This window comes from Lepidochelys kempii, chromosome 11, assembly GCF_965140285.1.
Source record: "Lepidochelys kempii isolate rLepKem1 chromosome 11, rLepKem1.hap1, whole genome shotgun sequence".
NCBI lineage: Eukaryota > Metazoa > Chordata > Testudines > Cheloniidae > Lepidochelys > Lepidochelys kempii.
The window spans coordinates 52,515,842-52,541,660 of NC_136390.1; the positions used below are offsets into that span (position 1 = coordinate 52,515,842).

General features: G+C 41.3%; 1 protein-coding gene across 1 annotated transcript; it reads left to right on the plus strand.

The window, feature by feature from the left end:
• Positions 1-7,613: 7,613 nt before the first annotated feature.
• Positions 7,614-13,428, plus strand: INPP1 (inositol polyphosphate-1-phosphatase). Its single transcript, XM_073306952.1, is given in 6 exon segments — positions 7,614-7,631; positions 8,680-8,740; positions 10,623-10,787; positions 12,109-12,283; positions 13,076-13,247; positions 13,249-13,428. Coding segments are annotated over 6 exon segments (771 nt in total).
• Positions 13,429-25,819: the final 12,391 nt, after the last annotated feature.

The following is a 25,819-nucleotide window of genomic DNA, read 5'->3' on the forward strand; positions in this document are numbered from 1 at the left end:
TGCTTTTCCCCTCATAGCTCTAGTGGGGCACTTTGGCAGCCCAGCAGCTATCACTTAGGTTTGTATGCATGACCACTTATGTTGGTATAACATTCAGAGGTGTGAATAAGCCACTCCCCGATCAAGGACCTAAGCACCAGTGTGGACAGGAGAGCTTCTCCCACTGACATAGCTACCGCTTCTCGCGGAGGTGGTTGTATTATGCCAATGGGAGAGCATAGAGCCTCTTCACCAGACATGCTACAGTTGCGCAGCTCCGCCACTGTACTGCTTCAATAGACTAGCCCTTAGAGAAGCTTATCCTTAAGAGGGGCCTTCAGGAATCTAGATAGAAAAATACTGAGTTTATTTTGGAGAGTCTGGGTGAGACAAAATGTATCCCTTTATGTCACCTTTATGTATCCCTTTATGTGATCCGTTGTCACTGTGTGAGATTCAGGGTGATCTCCATATGTGCATATGGAAGGGGAGAAGGTTGCTTGTTTTTGATATATTGTGGATTGGTTATTTATATTACAGAATATCAGTCCTGACATTCTCCTTCACGTATGCCCACTTTACACTTATGTAACTCCACTGGCTTCAGATTTACTGCTGATTTACACTGGCATATGAGAGGTGGAAATCCAGTTCATCAGCTTTACATAGGCTGTTGCCCAAGATTTTGTTGTTGTTGTTTTCCCTAGGATGGAAATGTTTATGCAGTATTGGTATGTGCAAGTAGAATCTGTAAAACTAACAACCAGATTCATGCTGTGAAGTAATATCACAAGACCTTCACCACTTCACAGATAGCACTTCAAAGTCAAAGGGGAAATAGTCTGAGGTAGACTAGACTAGATCTTTTAAAATATCCCAGATGTTGGAATATGTGTGAGCTCAGTTAGGTCCTGATCCAAACCCACTGAAGACAAAGGGAGTTGACTTTAATGAATTTTGGATTAGGTCCTCTGCACCTTCTGGGTCCTCGAGACTTTATAAAGAGTATTAGAGTGTATAGAACAGCATAAGTACATAGTTAATCCTGCTAAGTTCAGCAAATGTTTAGCTTAACACTGAGCAGTTAAATAGAAATACATTTTTTTAAATCTTAGATTAAAGTTTGTACCAAATTGTGAAAAATGTAAGGCACTATTTTACTCTGAAGAAATACCTTTAAAAGATTATATTATTTTTATCACTTATTATAGTTTTTGTTCTTAAAAGACTGATACAAAAAAGAATGCTTTTAGAAACTGATATATTTAAAGCAGTAGAACCGATAGTGTGGATGTGATTATACTGGAATAAAGGTTACTTTATTAGTATAGTTTATTTCTGCATATTTATAGAAATAAACTATACCGATAAGGAACATTTACACGGCATAGCTGCATCCAGACTAAGGGGGTTGTGCTGCTTAAATTATATTGTTTTCTAAACCAATATAGTTAAATCCTCCTACAAAACCCTCCTTAAAATTCTCATTTTCCATGATGCTGACAAATAACTTGACAATGGTTAGGCTGCTAGTGTGCTGAGACCATTGCCTGTCATGCTGACCAGTATAGTCTCATTGTTTTTTAATACTTCCATATCAGTCTGTCTGAATCTATTTGTTGTTTTAGTCTTGGATTGTAAACTCTTTGGGGCAGGGACTGTCTTTTGTTTGCTGTTTATAGAACATGGAGTCCTGGCCCATTACTCGAGCTCCCAAGCTCTACATGAATACAAATACTATATAATAATAAAATGATATGAAAGCTATGTAAACAGCACAAAAATACCTTAAAGCCAGTGTAGCCAGCTATTGGAAGATTCCTCAATGCTAGAGGAATCTTTAGGTGGCATAAAGACTCTGTAATAGCTCCTGTGCCATCTCTTCTTGGCCAATGGAATGTGACCATATCACTTTAGGAGCTGTCAGAAAATATTAAAGAGACACAGTAGGGGGCAAGGCAACAGGTTTATTAAGTGTGTTCATCCCCTTCAGGGGAGTCATTGCCTGCAGCAGTCCCAGTCAGACCAGAAGCAGGTTCTAGATAGAACAGTAAACACAATAACCCTGGGTCAAAAATGGACCACAATAGCCCGGGGTAACAAAGTAAACACAATAGTGGTAGGCCAGACCTACTTTCCTTCAGGGTGGCTCTGGCATCTAGCAGTACTGGTTGTACCGCAACCCCAACCAGGCTATCCTTGAGGAGGCTAACACTAGAGAACTTCTCTTCCTCCTCACTGAGATGGACCTTTTCTTTTAACCATTCCCTCCAAGCCTGACAGCACATGCAGGTGAACCAGGGTGGGACTGATTGAGCTCACAGCAACTCATTACAAGAAGGGATGGCCACGGCTCTCTTATGCCCTGCTGATTTGTGACTGCCATAATGGCTTCTTGGTGCTTTTGGCAACCAGCATACAATAGAGTTGTCTTCAGATTGCTTTAATTTACCCTGGGGACCGCACCAGTACTAACATGGCTCTAGAATAAGGAATGTAAAGCTGTCTTAAAACCCCTCTTTTGCATCCTCCACTCTTGTGCTGCACCAAGCACTCTTCAGGATATATCCCACAACTTAGTTTTGTATGATTTAGACTATAGGGCTGGCAATTCAAATTTTTGTACAAAAAGTGTTTGCAGCCATTGTGATCCATGAAAAAAATGTGTGCAAAGCAGAGAATGTTATCTAGGTTTTCATGAAGCAGCAAATAATTGATAATACACAAGCTTTCAGACATGGATGCTTATGAATTACAAATGATTTGCTGATCCATGAACATCACAGAATACCTTTTGTATACCTTATTTTCTAACAAAGGGCTCCGTTCTGGAAGGTGCTGAGTGCCTTATGCAAGACACTGAGCATCTTCTGTGAGATCTGATGGTGCACACCAGCTTGCAGAATCAGGCGCAATTTAATTTTATCTATATGGGATATATGGCAATCTACAAAATTTTATAATATAAATTTACAATAATGCCTTGAATTTGGTGCACCTCAAATTACTGAGTTCAGTGCATCCCTCTGAACCCAGAATTCAATCAATATTTATATTGTTTGCATACTTTCAAATTATTTTGTCATCTCAGTTTAAGACATTGCATTAACAACATTTTAGGAACAGTGCTTATTTGGAGCAAACACCAAAAGTAACATAACAGGCAAATATTGAGTTCTGGGGCATTTGGCTCTGATAAAGCATACAAAATCTAATGATTAAAAATCTTGTTAAGCTTTATTCTCCATTGCCTTGTACTTTGTGCAGTGATTTATGAAGATGGAAAAATTAGTGGAAAGTGGGTTTTAAATGCTACCAAATTGCAGTGGTTTACACCCACAATAGTAGTATTTTATATCCACTTTGCACAGGTCTTAAAGGCAGTGGAGAATCATGTTCATTAACTTCAATAGGAGCAATATCTGACCCTGCTTTACCACTGTCTGCCTATATTAACGTGAATCGTCTTAAAGGAGGAATGGGAAGAATGAGAGATTTGGAGCAGAATCCTCATAATGCTTATCTGTGATTAATTCCTTCCATTGACTAGCCCAGAAACAAAGGAAATGATGTATAAATCTAATTAACATGTTTGCGTATAATGCAGCAGAAGTATCAATGGATGGGATTCCATTAGCAAAAGTTAAACAAAGAAAGTAGAAACAAGATCTGAAAAGAAACTAATTGCCTTAAGACTTAAAAAAAATCTTTTGAATGACTTTAGTGTTTAATATTTTAAATATATGCCTCTTATAACTATCCATTAATTCACATGTAACTCATAATTATAATCTGCTGGAGTTACAGGCCCACACTGAGGAAAGAGAAATATTCCTAATGTTAAACACATGTAAGTTGACTGACTTCCTTTAGACTATTGCAGATATTTCCCTTTGTCAGTTGTTTTTCTGCAGTATTAAAGGTCTTACTTGTAATTCCATACCACATTTACCACTGGATTAATTCATTTTAAAGGTGTTGTTCATGGCAATCTTTACATACAGAATTTTCAAGCTAAAATTAATCTTACAATATAGCCTTCTCTTGCCAACTACTGTCATTCTGAACTTTTCTTCATATAAAATGAACCAGGACAGGATTGGATGGCTCTGGGGATATATAATGAGCTCCGCAAGCCCAAGTCAGCTGGCATGAACCAGCCATGTGTTTTTCTTTGCTGTATAGACATGCCCTTAGATGCCTAAGGTGCGTGACTCCAGAAGGTTTCCAGCTGTGGATTGCAAGCCGAGCTAAGTACCTCCCTGCAGCCTGGACTTAGGCCTTGCCTACACTACAAAATTAAGTTGACCTAAGTTAGGTCGACATACAGCCATGGCAGTAATTACTGCAGTGGTTCATATAAACACTACGCCCCCTCTGCTGGCAGTGCGCATCCCCACTAGGAGCTCTTCCATCGACTTAACTGTGTTGGGCATTGTGGGGCACTGACAGCTAGAGTCCCCGAACCGCCTCCGACCTGGGGCTGAAAGCCCGAGCTGCCAGCCCCACACAAAGCTCACAGCAACAGGCAATATAAGAAAAGCAGTGTCTATGCTGACACTATGTTGCCCTAACTACATCAACCTCCATAGAGGTGGAGTTATTAGGTCAGTGTAGTGGGCGACTTACACCGGCGGGAGCAATGTTGTAATGTAGATACTTACAGAGTTAGGTTGATGTAAGCTACCTTATGTCAACCTAACTCTGTAGTGAGACCAAGCCTGTGGAACCTAACAGTGAGAGGGGACACTTAGGACACATCCCTCTCCTCAGCATCTCCCATGGGCTAGCTTAAGGGGCTCCCTGTCTAGCATGATGTCTTTTTTTGCAGATCATATTCTTAGATGTCTATCTCTCCCCATGGATTGTATAGGAAATCTAGGCATCTAAATGAGGGTTTGTGGAGCCCAATTATTTTTCTAGGCACCTGGAAGTTAGGCATTGCGACCCTGAGTATTGCAATATCTAAGTCCCTTTGTGGCTCCATGCTGATGTTTTTACTTCAATTGGAGTTCCATGCACCCAGGTGTTAAAAGATTTGGCCCTAGATTATTATTACCTGAAAGCTTTTTCAATTTGATGGTTGTTCGTCGGTGAAATTAGTGGGTGTTCTCAGTCTAGTTCCTAATGAACTGATCACAAAAGTACTGGCAGTAATTAGTATCCTTTTTGATGGTTTCAACAGGTCAAGGATGTAATTAACATAGAAATGGAACAATCCTCTCAGCCCAAGAGATGGTCCTTCTAGATATGGCATGGCAGTTTGGCTAAATTTGGCAATTAACCTTGTAAAGAGAAATTTTCTATATATGTTCAAAATAGGCATTATAAATTTGGCACATTACACAGGTACTAATGTCACTTAAAATATTTCCATTTGGATTAAACAGGAGTCAGTGCTTGGATCTTTTTCAAAGTCTCTTTGCTTTGCTTTTTTCAATTTTAGAGTACAACTGGAACTGTTTCTTCAAAGAATGTTGCTTAAGGGGAAATATCTTGCTAAATGCCACAAATGATGCAAAGGGCAGGGCAGAACAAATTGAAGAATTTAAAAATGATGAAGAAAATAGGTCAGCAGAATAAATAGCACAGTAGAAGCCATTAGAAAGTAAATCTTTACCATCCTTTATCACAGATATCTTCTGTTGTAAGCATAGGGATCAACTGTAGTCATCTCAGCTGTGTGGTAAAAGTAGACAAATGTTGACTTTTTAATGGCAACCACTCCATTTACCAACTGTCCACAACTATGTGTAACATGTAACTAGTAACCTTACGGAAAGGATATTTAATGAATTTTGTTACAGAGGAAAAAGCATTCTGTTTAAGCAACACAACCCCTATAGACCAAATCATAACTTCCTACAATCAAACTAATAGGAGGAGGACAGCTTTGAGAGTTTCTGTTGTATATACTATTCAGGGAGGACAGACTTGGGAGCCATTGAAGAGACAAATAATAAATAAATAGAGGAAGGAACACACGTCTGAGAGTTATGAACACCTGTGTTCTAAGATCAGCTCTGCTGGCCATTCACTGCCTGTGCATAGGAATGTCACTTTACCCCTGTCTTTAGTTTCCACATTTACGATATGGGGAGAAGGATTTCTATCTACATAACAGGGGTGTTGTAAGAATTAATAAGCATTGGTTGAAAGTGTAATGTGCTATGTAAGTGGTTCCAGTTGTCAATTTCATCATGCAAAGTAGGTACCATATTTATTATTGAACTAAAAAGTGAAGTATTGTTATAACACGTACGTTCACAATGGACACAAAGAAAATGTCTATTTCAGTAGATAGTTTCTTTACAGGTGTGACTGGTAACCCCATCTATTATTAAGGTTGCCTAACATTTCCCATTATAAGACTGTTTTCAGTTTTTATAACTGCCAAACTAATAGTTTGGGATGAAATTTCCATGATAGGTATCTGCCTCAGGCTGAGCTGTTTTTTTGCAATTTCAACCAAAACAGTTCAGTCATTTCTTAGAATAAGGCTAAGGGGAAATACATTGTTTTTCAATGTAAAAAAAAAAGAATTCTGTCAATTTTTTTTTTTTGAAAGCTCGTGTGCTCCCATACTTTGGTGCCGGGACTTGAAATTTGGTAGGAAGTTGGTGTTTATGTCAAGGATGTGCCTTTTGCTGTCCCTATGAACATCTGCCCAGATTTGGTCAAATTACGAGCCTCTGAAAAGTCACAGTTTGTACATGCTCAGTAGAGACTTGCTGGACATTCTAGCAGCTAAAATCTCCAAAGATTCCATCCTCACTGAGCATGCTCAAGTGTCAGAGCTCCTTGTGCTGAGCAGACATTTTGAACATGCTCCATCCCATCAAAACTCCTATGTGTGACAGAACTGCATGTATGCTATCCCCACAGAGCAATGGAGCATACACCAGCACAGGCTACAAGGATGAAGCTGTCTTTTTTCCTGTAATGACTGCTCCAAGGCGGGGTAAGGTCAGACACTAGAACTGAGAACAGGGAGCCTGTCTCACCTGTGCCGTCAGTGACACCCTCCCTTTCTCTCTCTCTCCTCCCACTCCACAACGGCACCCAGGCAGCGTGGAGGAGGAAGTCATCCGATTAAAATGCAGAGGGGACAAGTGCCAGACCTAGGCATCGTGGTGGAGGCCTGGGAGTTGACTGGGCCAAGAAGCCTGGGAGGTGGAGACTGGGACTCAAGTCTGGCACGGGGGTGTAGACTTGGATGCGGACTAGCTGGACAAAGAGACTGGGACAAGGAGCCAGAAAAAATGAGGAAACTGAGACTGAATGAGAAGTCCAAGGAACCTTAATTCTGGCATTTTCTAACTTTTAAGTGCTTCACTTTTAACATAGTTTTTTTAGACGTGGTTGGATGTTGGGTTCCAGAGAAGGTGTAAAAACCACATGATGTAGACCTTTACACTATACTGTGATACACTGGGGAAATAGTTTGACCAAACCTAGTATATAAATAATTACAAAACAAACATGTACATAACACTGTTGGGTCATGAGAATGTTTCAAAGGATCATGTGGCAGCTCCGTAGCTCCTGTCTCACAGGGCTGGTTGGGCTTACCTGCCTGCTCCAGGCAATGCAACCTGTGGAGTCCCAGTGCCACTCAGTTTGGCCCAGCCGTCATGATGATGGGAGTCCGAGTAGGCCAGACTTGAGTGAGTAGCACTGCAATCCCATGAGCCAGGCCACAACTCCACTCTCACAAATTTGTCCAGTCAGGAGGGTGGGGCCAAACTTCAGCGGTGCTACAGTCCTGGAGGTTGCAATGCCCAGCCAGACCTGAGAGGTCAGTGCAGCGAGCCCCACAGCACAGGAGTTGCAGGAGCTGCCATTGTGGCTGCCCAGCACTACGTGTGCTGGGCAGGACCCAACTCCTTCGAGGAAGGAGTGGGGCAGGTTCAGGTTCAGACCAAAACAACCCCAGGGCTTCCAACCCCAGACTATTTACTGGGTCACGACAGGCCATAAATATTTTCAAATGGATCCTGAGCCCAGAAAGGTTGAGAACTGCTGGTTTAGATTATTCAGCATTGCTCTTATCTCCTGGACCTCCAGTTCCACTGCAGTGACTATCAGGATGAATGGAACTGGACGGTCTGGTAAACAGACAAAACCAGAAGAGAGGGGGGAAATGGAGGGAACACCCTCTCTGGGTTCTGCTCTTAGATGTTATTAATCACCTACATCTTCTCTCTGAATAGTTGACAGGTGTGTATGACTATCAGCCTGATTCAAAGCCCGTTGAAGTCAATGCCAAGACTTCCACTGATTTCAGTGGACTTTGGATTTTAAACTGTTATCATTCCTAGGACAAGAAACTAATTCTCTGATATGACTAATCACCAACCAAGTTTATGCTTTGTTGGCAAAGTCTGGAGAAGAAAGTTCTGTGGCAGAAAAAAAAGTGGTTACTTTGCTTCCTGATTCATTTTGGTCCCATGGTTCTTTGTCTTGGGAGCCATGAGAAGCAAGTACAGTATAAACCATGAATCTCTGAATTTCTGCAGAGTACAGTACTACATTATTAGTTTTGGACCTGGTCTTCTAAGGTGCTCTGTGTTCTCAGTTCCCACGGGCTTCAATAGAAGTTGAGGACATTTAGCACTTTGCAGAATTGGGCCCTTCAAAGCTAAATTAAAATTTTGTTCAAAACTAAACATATGTTGTTTTTCTTCACACTCAATTTAGTTTCCAGGTTTGGAAAAAAACATTGCTGGGGAGGAATCCAATGAATTCACTAATGAGCTGGGTAAGTATGGGGTTATTATTATCTTCTTCTTGTAACTTTATTCCTGTGTTATTTTGATCCTCATCTTGACACTCTGAAACAAACAGATGTTTTGAAGCTTTCCACTGTAAATACTACAATATGTTAAGTCCCATTACAAATACCTTGTGAACATGGTATATTTTAGGAAACAGGAATGTCAGTGATACAAAATTGCTTTAGAAATGCTGCACACATGAATAATTGATCTCAGATTGGACTGATAGCACTAAAAAGCAAGTATCTCAGGTTTATCATCTATTATTAGTGAATTTAATTTCCAGCTGAAAATGTGAGTAGAGACAAAAATAGTATGGTAAACGTATATTGTAGTATTTATATCAATTATACATAGACTTTCACATTATCAACTCTTGTTATGACTGGCATATGATAGTCTATACATTCTAAGTGTATAGAAATCTTTAATGAGAATAATTAAATATTAATGTTTCTATCCATCTTCAAAGGTTATATAAGCATCGCAATCTGTCCTTACATCTTTACCTGGGATGTTTCTTTAAAACTTGAAGAATAACATGGTGTATTTGGGCCTGATTCTATGCTGATTGAAATTAATGGCAATGCTCCTATTGACTATAATGGTGTAGGATCAAGACAGTATTTCCTAATACAGAGCATGGGGTAGTCTAGGCATGCCCTCATGAGAATGTGTTTCATCAGCGCATCAATGACTTGCCTATTATTTTAATACTAAAATGAAAACTGAATTCAACTTCTAGCGTTGTCCAGATTCTAAAATATTAACACACACAAAATATAGATTACATTAAGGTTAAGATGCTCGCTGCAAAATAAAAGCAAATAAACTCAGGGCTAACTGTTAAAGCTCTGACTTACACTATCTGACTCACTTTTCTGTGTTGAGGAATTATAGGGTCCTAACATCACTGCATGCTGTCATGTATAATGGGGCAAATTCAGCCCTGGTGTAAGGGGGGCATGGCCAAAAAATGAAAAATTTCAGTGCGTATACGTAAGCACCTAAATCCATGTTTGGGCACCTAAATGGCCTGACTTTCAAAGATGCTGAACACCTGCAACTCTTATTCAAGTCACAGAGTTCAGTGAATTCCTATGGAAATCACTCTAAAAAAATGGCTGGGACCAAGATTTTCAAAAGTAGGAGTCTAAAGTTAAGTTCCAAACTCCATATTTAGTCATGTAAGAAACTGGCCTGACTTTCAAAAGTGCTGAGTTCTTAGAAGCTCTGAATGACTTCAGGGAGAGCTACTTGAAAATCAAGCAACACTTTTAAGTATTTGGTGCCTAACGTTAGACTTTCTAATTTGCAAATATTGGTCATTCTTTTTCTTTCACTTTGGTGTTGTCGAATTTCTTTTCAATATTGAATAAAACTGTATTTATTTATCCTCTGACAACAGATGTTAAATTGTGTAAATATGTAATTCTGGACTAATGAAAAGTACTATCTTGTAAGAAATATGCACTTACATGCACAGTAACCTATTGTTTAAACCAAATAACTCAATCTTTTATTTATTTTTTTACGGTGATTTCAGTGGCATTTTGCCTGAGTAAGGAATCTAGGATTTAGACTCCTTTCTTACCGAGGGTCTCCATGGTATGCATGGGGGACATGATCTTCCATACCTTGCATATCCAACTGTCAGTGAAATTGAGTTTGTGAAGTGGACAGGGGAGGGAAATCTAATTAGTATTGAAAGTAAAGAAGCAGAAAGAAGAATCTAGCATTGTTAAAAAATGATTTCTGAGAAGCATTGTTTTATAAGTTTTCCTCTGGTGACAGAAATTCTGTAAACAGTCTCCTTTTATGTTAGTTTTTTGAAGAAAAGATCGAAGTTACAGTTTGCTCAATGAGAGAAAACTGCATAGTTTCTTAGTAAAGTTCTTGCTGGTAACATTCTAGCATCAAAGTTACTAGCTGAAGTAGTTCATTAGGATGTTGCATTTACAGACCCACTGGATACAGTAAAGGAGATAAATATTCCACAAGATATTATGGGTATCTGGGTGGATACTATAGGTAGGGTAACAAAAGGGAAGAACAAATATAACTGAGGAATTTGTACCCTTGCTAGTATACTGTATCACCATGAACACAATCAATTTTTTCCTGTGTAAATAATTGGTATACACTGGACACGCCAGCCTTTTTCCTATTTAATTGATAAAAACCTTCTATTACCCTTGTGCCCCAATGTATGACTAGATTCACCCCTTTTGTTACTACAGGTATAATTGAACCTATACCATTGTGCCAATGGGAGCCACTGTGCCTCAGGGGGATTCACCCCCTGTGAGAGTAGGCAATGGTGACACCACTAATCTCCCAGGGGACTCACCCAGGGAAGGATAGCTTTAATTTCTATCTGGGACTCCATAGAAGTTTTCAGCAGCAGAGGATGCCCCAAACAGCACATATCCTGGATGCTCTAGCCCAGTGTTTCTCAAATGTGGCCTCTGTGGCCACATGCGGCCACCAAGGGATTTTCCTGCAGCCACAACAGCCTCTTGTGTAGAGATGGGGGAGGGGGCAAAGCAGTGGCCCCTCCCTGCAGCACTCAGGGGTGGGCTTCAGCCTCCCCCGCCCAGTTCAGCCAGAGGCGGCTATAGTCCCCCCATCACCTGACTGCAGCCGCAGGACTCTGGCACAGGGCTTCAGCTGTGGGCCTCCTGAGGTGGGCCTCAGCCCCCCCCCCACCACCACCCACTTTCAGGGCTTTGGGTTTCAGTCCCCACATAGTAGCAGGGCTCTGCCTGTGGGCTTGGGGCTTCAGCCCACCCCTGGCTCCAGCCATGGGGCTCTGGCTCTGGGCTTCTGCAAGGCCAGTTTTACCAGGCGCTGTGGTCCAGAAGCAAGAAGTGGGGTGAGCCTGGGGTCCGAGGCCATGGAAGGGAGCCCGAGGCAATGGGGGAGAAGCAATGGGGCCCGGGGAGGTAGTGGAGGTCGGGGCACCAAAATATAACTGTACGTTATTTTTACTATTGAGTTTTTCTAAAGTTAATTAAGTATTTTAGGGAAACAATTGTCAGAGCGGCCACCAGCCAGAGTTGGTGGCCACACTGAGGCTGCCAAAAAATTTGTTGTGAGAACCCTGTTCTAGCCATGCCCCATCGTTGGCCAGTACCACTCCTTTTTGAGGATCCACTGGCTGTCACCATGCCAACAGTGGGGCAGTGGTTGCAGGAGGCCACCTCATGCCACTGCAGCATTCTTCCAGCTGGACTTTCCATCCTTGGGGCCAGAAGTCAGTGTATTCACTACTGATGCAGACCCTTTGTATATATACTTAATCATGATTCTAATTGTGTCTTTAATTGTTATAAAATTATTCCATTTTTAGATTCCACTTCCCAGTAAATAAAAGGTTCTACAGATATCTAGCCAAATCAAGGAGTTTTCCCATCTGGGCTTCAGTGTGTAACTATTTTAACTGGAGCATATGACATACAAACTGAGATGCCTTTGATGTTAGTCATCAATCAACTATTTGCAGCACAAGATCCAAGGACATTCAGGTGAAAAGGAGAAATATTTTTGTGTTAGTTTTTATTCATCTTGCATTTACAGTTCATAACACACAAATTTCAGTTAAGTATAGCCTAAAACACAAAATATGCTTTTATATTTATGAAGTAAACATGTGCTCAATGCTTATTCAGTCCTCACGCTAGCAAAAAATCCTAGTGCAGTCAATAGGAAGTTAGTATGAGAAAACTGATGGTCTGATTCTGATCTTCCATCAGTTTTACAGTGGTTTAACTCACTTGATTTCAGTTGAGTTATTCCTGCACAAGAATAAGTGATACCAGAACCAAGCACTGAGTGAATTCAGCAGGATTTGACCCCATGTAAATTCCATAGAGGTTAAAAATTTTGCTACTCACTAGTGCCACTGTTCTCTTTAAGTCAAATGGAGTTTATTAAACAAAACATATACAAAGATAATACTTCTCTCTGTGTTGTTAGAATGGCTGTGGATGTCAAGGCATTAGATCCATTAGCTTGGCAGTAATGCTGTGTATTGGAGCATGGAAGCTTGGGTGTGAGAGTAACCTTGAATCTCTCTCTTCTTGGCTCAGGAGTACTTGGTACAATGTAGAAGAGATATATACCGGCTTCTGGGGCAGAGAGGTAAAATGATGCTTTTCCATATTCCATGGTTTTATCACCCATTTATAGAGCTGTACTAGTGTGTGGCTCAAAAAGAACTGTTTGCCTAAATTCTCGAGGAAGAGACCCAAGATTGGTCCCATCAGAATAAATCTTAGAAATTAAAATTATAGGGTGAAATGCTGGCCCCACTGAAGTCAATGGGCGTTTTCCCTGGGAAAAGGATTTCACCCATGGTCTCAACATGCAACTGGTTACAAAAGCCTTTGAGTTATACAAGGTTTTATTGATATTTACCTCATTTCAGAAGATTCCATGTTCAAGTGGAACTGCTATGCCCTGCATGCCATGCTGAGATCCTTAGGAGGAGGGAAAAGTAGACTTGAAAGAATGCTTAATGAGAAGACAACAAATAGTGCATGATGTGCCACATTTACTATATAATGTAGAAGTTTAAGGGGCCCCTGAAACAGAAAAATGAGCCAATAAAGGTGGGGTTGCAGCTTACAGATCTGAGAAACATTTGGAAAGCTTTAAGTCTTCTGATTAAAAACCTCTGTTTGATCAATGTGTTACCATAAATGGCAAATCAACCTACTGTAGATGGTAGAGGACTTTTTCTTATTTCATTTGTTTTAAAGAATGAATTAAATTTAGTTTTATGAATAATTGCCTATGTAGCTTCTAAGGCAAAACCAGATCTCTGTATGATACACAGCTGTAGTGAAACTTGCCCCCAAACCAGTTGCTCAGTAGAGGTGGCCTACTAATAAAGGGAAAGCTGAATAGCCCATAGTACACATGAGAATGCTTTGAGGTAACCCTTTAAGACCAGAGGTTGCCTAATATGCATGGTCTCATACAGATTTCACTGCATTCTAATCACATAGTTCTTGCTTTAAAGACCCGATTAATAAAACTTCCATTGATTCGTAGTGGGAGCAATATCAGACACATTAGCTGTGACTCTTTCACCTTGTCTGTTGAACAGAGGAAAATAGAGGAGGAGTTGGTTCCAAAATATCTTGCAATATCTACACACAACAGATCTTGCTTTACAAAGCCAAAATGACTAACAATGATGGGGCATGACTTTGTGAGGGGACAGATCACTTCTGGGGCATATGTAAGAGGTGCTGAGTGCCTCCTGCAAGATGACTAGTTCCCTCACCTGCCCCTGAAGTTAATGGGAGTTGAAGGGGCCAAGCGCCTGGCACAGTGGCTTCCTTCCCTTACTCTTCAGTCATGCCCAACCCTCACACGCCAGTCCTGAGATATGAACAGCTATCAAACATATCCTGAATGGTACAGACAAAAACAAAAAATAATGAACTAAAGAGATGCACCAAAAAACTATTTAATGTGAAATATATCATTCTTACTACATTACCTCTTCAAGAATGTTTGTTTTCTTGAAAAATAAATTTATTAAGTGAAGAACTACTACATCTGAAGAAGTGGTTTTTTACCCATGAAAGCTTATGCCCAAATAAATCTGTTAGTCTTTAAGGTGCCACCGGACTCCTTGTTGTTTTTGTGGATACAGACTAACACGGCTACCCCCTGATACTTTACAATCAAGTGCCCACTCTGGACTTAAAGTACATTTCCCATTAACAAAAACACAAATAATAGACCCAGTGCTACAGTGAATTTCACCCCTAAAGCACAAATAATAGAAAACGTCATCTTAGGCCCTTATCCTGCAATGAATTCTTTATGGGCAGAGACTTGTACCCACGTGGAGCTCCACTGAAGTCAGAGTCTGCCTTCATGAAGCTCATTGCAGGTTCAGGGCCTTAATGCTTTTACAAACAAACAGTAGCTCCTGTCTTAGTGTTCACCCAGTGATACATAAAAGTGCATATGTAAAAATGAAAGGCATATATCCTGTAGTTAGTATTTGTTTTTACACATTGCTTTTCTTTCCCTTTACCAAATGAATTTAATTCTTGTAAAGGTGCCAGATTAAAAGCCTGCTTCTCCACAGAATAGTCACATCAAGGGTAGTGGCATTGTAGGGTTATCTGATTGCCTTATCAGTAGGGAATAATAATTGTCACTCCACTGAGCTGCATTTGACATTGTTTTTGACTCCTCTGTTATTCACCCATGAGGATGTAAACAGCAGAAACCTGCTTATTCATCATATGACTCTTTTTCAGTTCTCGGCCAGGATTTTTCTCTTATTGGTATCAATGTCTTTGTTTCGCTCTTGGAAACATAGTAATTGCATTATGGACCACACTGTCAAATGATCAGAGGAGTAACTGCACATGCAAAATTTATATACACAATTATCTGATTTGTGTGCCTAAAGTAGGCATGCATTTACATTTCTGACATGTTCGAAAATCTGGGCCAATGCTTATAGTACATACTGCACATCTGTGTATTTATTATATCCACACACTTCCAATTTGTACAAAAGACACGTACAGTAAATTTGTAGCAATACAGTAATATTTTCCTCAATAAAATTTACTTTCTCCTGTCCAATGAGTTTATTTTTAAATTAATAATTCATTGTCATGCTAAGTATGTGATATACTCTTATTCTATTTTTTTTAATACTTGTTTTGCATTGTATTGGCCCCAAACAGGAATCAAAACCCTTTGTGGCTAACTACTGAATACGCACATAATGGAAGAGCCCTGCCCTGAAGAGCGTACAATCAAAGTATACAGCAAAAGACAACAGTTGGATGCAACAGATAGACAGGAAGCACAAAGAAACAGTGAGAGGACTATGATTCGTGTAATAAGCATCAGCCCTTGCACTCCTATCCTCTGACTTCATACCCTTCTCCTCTTCACCTAATTAGGGGTTGCTTTTTTCATTTATGTTGCTATATTAATAAGAAACTCTCTTCCAGTTCCTGACAGCCATTTTTTCCTTATTTCTTTCAATGTCTTGAATGCCCTCCAGATTAACACTGGAAACTATGCAAGTTTTGTGTGCTGTGTAGAACACTCTTTGAACATGAGGTATGAGAGCCCTGTTTATGCTGCTTCATACATCAAGAGATAAACCATGTTTCGTAGAATCATAAAAATGTAGAGCTGGAAGGAACCTCAGGAAGTCATCAAGACCCCTGTGCTGAGGCAGGACCAAATAAACCTAGACCAGTGCTTTTCAACCTTTTTTCATTTGCAAACCCCTAAAAAATTTTGAATGGAGGTGCAGATCCCTTTGGACATCTTAGACATAGTCTGTGGATCCCCAGGGGCCCACAGACCGCAGGTTGAAAACCATTGACCTAGACTATCCCTGGCAGACATTTGTCCAACTTGTTCTTTAAACCTCCAGTGATGAGGATTTTAGCATTTTTTTTCTAATATTTAACTTTAATCTCCTTTGCAGCAGATTAAGCCCATTGCTTCTTGTCCTACCTCTAGTGGACATGGATAACAATTGTACATACTCTTCTCTCTTTATAACAGCCCTTAACATATTTGAAAACTGTGTTAACATGTCTCTCCTCAGTCTTCTTTTCTCAAGACTAAATATGCTCAAATTTTTAAAATCTTTTTTCATAAATCAGGTTTTCTAAACCTTTTATCAATGTTGTTGCTCTCCTCTAGACTCTCTCCAATTTGTTCCCCTCTTTCCTAAAGTCTGACATCCAGAACTGGACACAGTACTCCAGCTGAAGTCTTACCAGTGATGAGTAGACCAGGACAATTATCTCCCATATCTTACATTCAACACTTCTGTCAATCCAATATAATTCTGGGGGTGATTTTTCGCAGCTGCATTACATTGTTGACTCATATTTAATTTGTTGTTCACTCTCACAGCCAAATCCTCTTCAGCAGTACTACCACCTAGCCATTTCCCCCCAATTTGTAGTTGTGCATTTAATTTTTCCTTCCTAAGTGAAGTACTTTGCACTTGTCTATATTCAATTTCATCTTGTCAATTTCAGACCAATTTTCCGATTTGTCAAGGTTCTTTTGAATTTAAAGCCTGTCCTCTAAAGTGCTTGCAATTCCTCCTATGTTGGTGTCACCTGCAAATTGTATAAGTATATTCTCCACTACATTATCCAAGTCATTAATAAAAATACTGAATAGAACCGGACACAGGACTGACCCTGTGGAATCCCACTACATAAGTCCCTTTAAATTTAACAATGACCAATTAACAACCACTCTTTGAACTACACCTGCTATCCTTCAACCTGTTGTGCCCCACTTCGAAGTCATTTCATCTAGACCACATTGCCCTGGTTTGTTTATAAGAATATCATGTGGGACTGTCAAAAGCCTTACTAAAATCAAAATATCACATCTGCTGCTCCTCCCCCCCAGCTTACTAGGCCAGTAACTCTGTCAAAGAAGAAAATTAGGTTGGTTTGGCATGATTTATTCATGATAAATCCATGCTGGCTATTCTTTAAAACCCTATTATCTTCTAAGTCCTTACAAATTGATAGTTTAATCATTTATTCCAGTATCTTTCAAGGTATCAAAATTAGTGTGACTGGTGTATAATTCCTCAGGTTCTCTTTGTTCCCCTTTTTAAATATAGGTACTATGTTTGCCCTTCTGTAGTCCTCTGGGACCTCATCCATCCTCCATGAGTTCTCAAAGATAATTGCAACAGTTCTGAGATTCTTTCAGCTAGTTCCCTAAGTACCCTAGGATGAATTTCACTGGACTCTGCTGATTTGAATACATCTAACTTATCTCAATATTCTTTAATCTGTTCTTTCCCTGTTTTGCTTTGCTCTTCTTCCCCCTTGTTGATAATATTAATTGTGTTGAGGATCTGGTCACTATTAAGTTTCTTAATGAAGACAAACACAATATGCAGTAAACTCCTCAGCCTTCTTGATATTGTCAGTTTGCAGAATCCTTTATGTATATAATCAGAACAAGTCACATAGGAGTTACTCAAACTAGTGATACAGTTATCTAAGTTTTCTGTGGAACATACTCAGGGCCGGACTGAAACAGGAGTCTTTCCTTTGATGACCGTATTTTTTGGAGCAGGCCATAATGGCACAAATCTCTCCTTGAACTTTTCTTTCCTATTTGACTGATGTAGTAAGGGCTCTGGTGACTCAGAGTACTGAAGCCACTATATGAAAATAGACTATATTGTATCAGCTGAGAATTTTTGCCTTCAAAGTACAATCTTACAATGTGGAAGCACTGTCAGATAAGGTGGATGTAAGGGAAATTAAGCTGTTTAACTAAGAATCCTGCCACTAGGTGTCTCTCAGCTCTCTTGAAAAATAATCGCAAAGGCAAAGTATAAAAAGTGCATATCATGTATATAATGCCCAATATTTCTTTCCAGAGCAAATGTTGCTCGTATTCCACTAAATGACTTATGGTTTATGTTCAAATTTTTATCCAACTTCTATTCTAGCTAGATGGGGCAGCAGACTCCACTGAGCTCTTTCCCAGCAGGAGCCACATCTTTTAGCACAGTGGGGTGTTCTAGGCAGGCACATACTGCCAGAGCAATAACAGTTTTTTCAAATACCTATCATTATTTTAATATCTGCATTTGGTTACAGTGTATTGAGGATTTTTAAACAGTGAGGGATATGTAGCTATTTATAGGCTACTGGGTAACTTAAAGATGTTGAACACAGCTAATGTTCTTTCTACAATATTTTACTTAGTGATATAGCTGGGAAAATAGTAGGATAATTTAAATCTCTGTAAGTCAAGATGGGCATATCTCCAGCAATCACTCAAAATGTAGTATTGCCATTCCCTAAAATTCTGATTAATAAGTCCACCATCCGTGAAGTAACACTACAATTATAATAATACGGCATTGTATTTCTCAGCAGGATGTCCAGCCCTTGATGTGCAGCAGGACTGAAAGTATTCAGTTCCCAATTTATAGCAATGAAAATGTGTTGCGGTTCAAATACAAGACAGAACAAGGCTTTAAGCAAGCAAGTAGGCTGGTCTGCCAACGGGCTGGTCTGCCTGTCAGCTTTCCACCCTCTCTTTTATTTCTCTCCCTCCTCCTGCGCATTACATACTCCAACAGATAAAAGGAATACACTGGCTTTGTTTAATATTCTTATTTACCAATTTCTATCTACCGCATTCCTTGCTCTTGGGCCTTGAGCCTAGTCCTGGGAGGCTTCCCACGGTTCATGTCATCTGGGCGAGTTTCCAAGATTCATGCCCTTGAGAGGAGCCGTGTGTGCACTGCTCCTACACAACACTCCGGGTGTGCCCTGAAAGTTGCCAAGTGCATGAACCTTGCATGAATGCTACAAAAATGTCAAAGTTGTTTTAAGCACTAGACATTTTTATAAATAAAAAATGGTTAATGTCACAATTCGTTCAAGCACTGCTAAAATTAATCAAACATTTATATATGTAAGAACTTTACAGCTACTTTGAAATGCCCTGATTTCCATTGGCTTCAAGTGGGAGCTTCTCAGTCTTACTCCACATACTCATTGACAAAACAGGGTCTTCCTCTTGGGTTGTTGTTTTTTGTTTATTATATTTCAGATACTAAATTTTGTAGTGATTTAGTGCCTGATCCAAAGCCCATTGAAGTCAATGTGCCACTGATTTCAATGTGCTTTGGATCAAACCCGTACCCATTTCAGGAACAGTGATGAGAATATCTTTTATATTGTCTTAGAGTTTTCGTTAAAAATACTGCAAATGGAATAATTGTAACCATATTCTCTCTTTTTAGAGCTTTTATTTGACTGTAAGTACATAGCTTTCCTGGCATTGCTAATCCTCAGTTCCATGTCTGAAAGAATGGAGGGATCTGCACTCTCAAGGAGGGTGAGGATTTTCAGACATGGGCCATGATCCAGATACTTATTTGTAATATTGCCGAATCCTGCTACCTTTGCTTATGTAAGTAGTCCTTACTGGCTGAAGTCAACAGGATGACTCTATCAGGGCTCAATCTAACTGTCATTGAAGTCAATGGAAATCTTTGCCAAATTCAGTCAGTACTGGTCCAGGTCCTCATGGATGCTATGTAGATTTACTAAGAACCATTCTTTTATATACAGGAAAATAAATCAATATAAATTACTACCTGCTGATCAACATCAACACTCAGTATTCTTCAGCTGTAATTCCACATTCCCATCACAAGCTGTAGCAAACCTCTATATTCACTCTGGCTAACAGATGTTATACAGTTATATAGTTTGCCAAAATTCCTCCATTCACAGAGTGGAGAATATATCCTTTAAGAAATATTCCAGGGATGTCAAAAGAAAGCCATAAAAGAGAGGGATGGTTAAGCCCATCTATTCAAAACCACAGCTCTGAGGAATGGCGTAGCTGGGTCTGCCAGGCGAGGCAGCATGTCAGCATTCTATTTCCACCCTCGGTGGGACTTCCTGCGTTTGCAGTACTGAGCTAATCGAACTACAGTGACAGCTTGGTCTGACAGCTTCAGCCAGTGGAGTCTGAGACGGCAAAGATCAAATTTTTCTTTGTGACCCACGACCACTGACTACAAATGCTTACTGGCCCTGAAAACGTTAGTATAGTCTGACACATGTATCCAGCGCTGGCAGACTGTAAGACAGAGCATTTTAAAACGTACGGCGTTTCCATTATTAAAATAATTTTCAGTCTTTTTTTTTTGCTGTTGAATGTTAATGTCAGAGTTTATAATTGTCCTGTGAAGCCTGTGAGGCCGTAGGAGCCCCATGCTCCTGCTCTCATCTTATATAATTCCTGTGTCCATATCTGAGGAGTTGAAATGGACAGGGGAGGGAGATTTTGAAAGGCAAAAAGAGGAGTGCCCAACTCCATTTGGACATTTGAAAATATTCCACATAGACCAGCAGTTTCATAGGCGTGGGAATAAGGCGTGCGGGGGGTGCTGCAGCACCCCCCGGCTCCCAACTGCCAGCCCCGTGCCCATGGTCTCGGTTGCCAGCTTGTGCCCGGGATCCCGGCTGCTCGCCTCAGCGGGGGCATGGACAGGGGCAAGGGGGCTGGCTTTCAGCACCCCCACTATTAAAAATGTTCCAGTGCCACTGAGCAGTTCTCAACCTATTTACCATTGTGGGCCACATATGCAGCACCCTGTGTGTTATGTGGGGCTCATCCACTCAATATATATACATGCTACCTGTATGGCCCTGAGGATGTCACATGGGCTGCAGCTGTGTGCTGACTGGGCTGCGGGTTGAGAATCACTGCCATTGACAAATGTTAGGTGAGTCCTTCACTGTGTTAAGACATCTCCTTTCTGGAGTTCAGGTTTTGGCCCTTTGCTCTTTAGGGTATGTCTTCACTGCAGAGGTAGCCAGGACTCTTACCTGACGTTGCCCCTAAACCCCGCCTGTTCACACACAAAAATCTCTCACTTGAGTTTAGTAGTGCTTGCAACTCAGCCCAGGCTAGCCGGCCCAGCTGTGGGGTAGAGCCCACGTTCTGCTTTCATTCAGGCTGGTAACCCACCCACTTTGCAGTCAGCACTCGGACTAAATCACTCAAGCTTTGATAGTCCTCCAGTGTGTTCACACAGTTCCACCCTGTGTGCGAAAGGATAGACAGGTTCTCCCACATTTCACTGGAAAAGAATCATCAAGTGGCTCAGCTTACTGCAGCACAAATGTAAGCGGGGAAATTGTTGGGAATTTCCTGGCTTATACGCTACCCTGGTGGAATGGGCTAGTGAAAGGATCTGAGTCCTACTCCGACTCCCTTTACACAGTGGCCTGCCTGACCTTGAGGACTCCCCTTCCACCCTCCTGTGTGGCAGAGTCCTCATGACCCTGAAAAGGGTGGGCTTAGGATTCTTGGGGGGCTTGATCCCCTATGTTGTTGTGGTCCTTTATGACAGAGCTACATTGTCCCCATTCTGGGGTACTCGCTCTGCTCTGGACGCTTCCCTGACCCTCTGATCATTGCATATTGTTCAAGCAAATACAATTTATTAAACAGCAATCAATTGAAAAAAAATAAGGAAAAAATGGGAAAGGTTAAAGGGAAACATGTAACCCCGCTCTGTGGCATGGGGACATCATAAATAGCTGTCACTGGAATGTAAGGGACATTCATAGACTGTTCCTCACATGTGCCAAGTCAGGGATGCCGCAGGTCAGACACTTGCTCTGGCAGTGGCCACATGCTTTCAGGCTCTAGGTGGCAGGACTCTTCTTCCCAGCATCATCTCCCTCCCTGTCAGGCTTGAAAGGCCTCTTGGCTGGAGGCATCTCCCTGTGCTGGGCCCACTGCCCAGGGTTCCCCCCATGCTTCCCAGCCACTCACTGCACCTGGTTCCAGACAGCTCCGGCCCCTGTTCAACTCTGCCTCAGCTCTCCTGCTGCTCCTCAGCCTCCAGCGCAGCTCCCTGGGCTGCTTCTCTGGTCCTTCTGGTTCTGGTTGCTGCAGCTCTGCTCTCAGCACAGCTCTCTGGGCTGCTTCTCTGGCCCCACTGCCTGCTGCTCCTCTGCTCTGCTCAGCTCAGCTCAGCTCAGCTCGGGCTGCTTCTCTGGTTCACTCAGGCTCTGTTCAGCGCAGCTCAGCTCCCTGGCGCAGCTCAGGCTCCGGCTCTCTCCTTAGCTCGGCCCCACTCTGGTAAGGCAGCTTCACCTCACAGGGAGGACAGGACCCTGGCTTCCTGACTCCCTCAGTAGCCTGCCTGCCCTGTCAGTCAGGCTGACCTGGAATGTTGGCTTCTCCCCATTGCCCCTGGGGACTGTCAGTCTCAGGGTCCTGGTTTCCCATTGACCCTTCCGCTTTCTTTGGTACTGGGAAATGGCCAACCAAAACCCCTCACTAAGTTTTAGTAAAGGGCAACCATCCCCTTACATTAAGAACCTTTGGCTGTGCCCACAGAAGCCCTGAGGATGCAGTCAGTGAGTGCACCATAACTCGGGTAGGATTTTGCAGTGTGATTGCTCACACGGGGCAAAGCTAACCCCTGGTGCCAATCATCTGGCTAACTGCAGTAAAGACATACTCTTTGTTCTCTCTCCAATTTATTATTTTTACCGATAACCCTAGTTATCATCTTTACAGTGAGGATACTCTAGTGCACATATGGTGTTAAAACTTTAAATGATTCCACCCTCTCTGTCTACTTTGACTCTGTAAATGTGTAGCTTTCTCTCAACTTCCTTCCTTAATAGGGTGACCATATTTCCCAAAGGGAAAAAGGGACACTGCATGGGGCGGGCCCGAGCCCTCCCCCACACTACAGGGCTGGACCAAGCCACTCGTCAGAGCCCCCGTTCCCTCCCACGGGGCAGGCAGGGCTCAAATGAGCAGCAATGCACATACAAGATAGGGTGACCATATTTCCAAAAGACTGGGGCTGGCATCACAGCTCTCCCAAGTCCTGCCTGTCCCCCATGTGGAGCTGGGACTAGCATCACTGCTCGCTCAAGCCCTGCCTGCCCCCTACCAGAGCCCTGCCCCGCCTTGCGGGGCTAGCATCACTGCTGTCCCCCTGCACGTTCCTCTGCACCCCACTTTTTGGCAAAAGTGGACATTTGTCCTGTTTTCTCTTGGCAACTGATCAAGGAGGACAGTGGAGATGCAACAGTGGTTTAATTTCAGCGTTTTAATAAAAGTGGTATAACTTGTGGCACAGAAACTTGCCAGTATAGTCATACCCTTAGTTTCATTAACTTCCTGTTCCATTCAGGATGTTCTCCCTCAGTCCTGCCTACTACATGAAATCTTATCTTCTCCTGATTGTTTCTTTCCTTTCATCTAGCACTGATCACCTTTCTAGCATTTCAGACAGACTTGCCACTGTTGGAGCCAAGAGCCATCTCCTTTGTAGGTCGTGCCAGGATTCTGATATCTCTTTGCCGCATTGACTTTTGTACTATTTTCAGATCTCGTCTAAAAACTGAGTGTTTCTTCCCTTCCCATGTTTCTTAACTCTTTTGTCTCTGCTTTTATGTATGTCTGTAACAATACTAATTAAAGCAAAATTACGCATTGTAGCATGTAGTTGATAGTACTTACTTCCAAACAGCAGGAAATGCTGTAAAAGTGAGAGAGGTCTGAGGCTTTGGGCTGTCTTGGGCTTTCCGAAGCATTCCAAGAGCATTTCTTTAAACCTAAAAGGCTCAAAATGACAATCCTTGTGGAGGGAAATTTCCCATTGGCTTCAGTGGAATTTTTCTTGAAAATGGACTGCAAGATTGGACTCCAAATTAATTTAATTCTGCATACTGCCATATTCCAGAAAAAAGTATACACACACACACACTGCATTTATTTTCCTGTAATTTCTGATTACTATAAGTTTTGTGCATGGAAAATTTGCCTTTTCTATTCAGCCACGCCATCCAAGTTTGGTTGAGTCATGCTATGATATAATCAACTGTTTGTGACAGCCCAATTGCTACCATGGTGATGAACTGTGATATGCCAGAATAACTCAGGTAAAATCAGATTGAACTTTTGCCAAAAGCTCTTCCCCTTCTGACAGTTAAAGTGGTGCAGCAGCAATGCATATTGTTGCTCCTTAAAAAGTACTGCCCTAGTATTTCCTGATCCTGACTGCGTCCAGCACTTTTCTTAGAACTCCATAGCATTTTATTGTTTTCTTATTTGTATGCCTACTGGCAGAAAGCAGCAGCCTCTGGGCAGAGCTAATTATTTTATTCGGTCAGACCTGTAGCCAAGACTAGCTAGCACAGGTTGTATCAGGTACAGATAGAACCAAAATCCTGAAGACAGAGTATCTGGAGACACACATCATGGAGGCTGGAGAGTCAGGATAACACTTGCAATCTAAAAGATATGGCCAAGACTAAAAGATGCTTAATTTAAGCATAAATGATAGTGAGAGTAAACATTTATTTTGAAGCTCTTATTTCCTTTACTGTCAAAATAGCACAATATAGGTGCCAACTCTGGTCAATTTTTGCTGAACATGGCATACTGGCAGTCCTGAATGATTTGTGGTAGAAAATGTGTGTGAGTGCCAGTAATGGCTAATTAGTGATGAAATGCTATCTGGATGTCACTATTGACTGATTTGTGGAGGATATTATGGCGTTCCCAGTACTGATTTGTGGCAGATTTTGGACAGATGCTGCTACTCGTTGATTAGTGGTTGGATATTACTAGGGCTGTCAATTAATCACAGTTAACTCACGGGATTAACTCAAAAACAAAACAATGTAAAACTTCAGAGCCTACCAGTCCACTCGGTCCTACTTCTTGTTCTGTCAATTGCTAAGACAAACAAGTTTGTTTACATTTACAGCAGATAATGCTGCTCTCTTCTTATTTAAAATGTCACCAGAAAGTGAGAACAGGCATTTGCATGGCACTTTTTTAGCTGGCATTGCAAGGTATTTACATGCCAGATATGCTAAACATTTGTATGCTTCTTCATGCTTCGGCCACCATTCCAGAGGACATGCTTCCATGCTGATGACACTCGTTAAAAAAATAACGTGTTAATTAAATTTGTGACTGGGGTAGAACTCCTTGGGGGAGAATTTTATGTCCCCTGCTCTGTTTTACCTGCATTCTGCCATATATTTCATGTTATAGCAGTCTTGGATGATGACCCAGTACATGTTGTTTGTTTTAAGAACACTTTCATTGCAGATTTGACAAAACACAAAGAAGATACCAATGTGAGATTTCTAAAAATAGCTACAGCACTCAACCCAAGGTTTAAGAATCTGAAGTGCCTTCCAAAATCTGAGAGGGATGAGGTGTGGAGCATGCTTTCAGAAGTCTTACAAGAGCAACACTCCAATGCGGAAACTACAGAACCCAAACCACCAAAAAAGAAAATCAATCTTCTGCTGGTGGCATCTGACTCAGATAGTGAAAATGAACATGCATCGGTCCATACCACTTCGGATTGTTATCAAGCAGAATCCGTCATCAGTGTGGAAGCATGTCCTCTGGAATGGTGGTTGAAGCATGAAGGGACATATGAATGTTTAGCGTATCTGGCATGTAAATATCTTGCAATGCCAGCTACA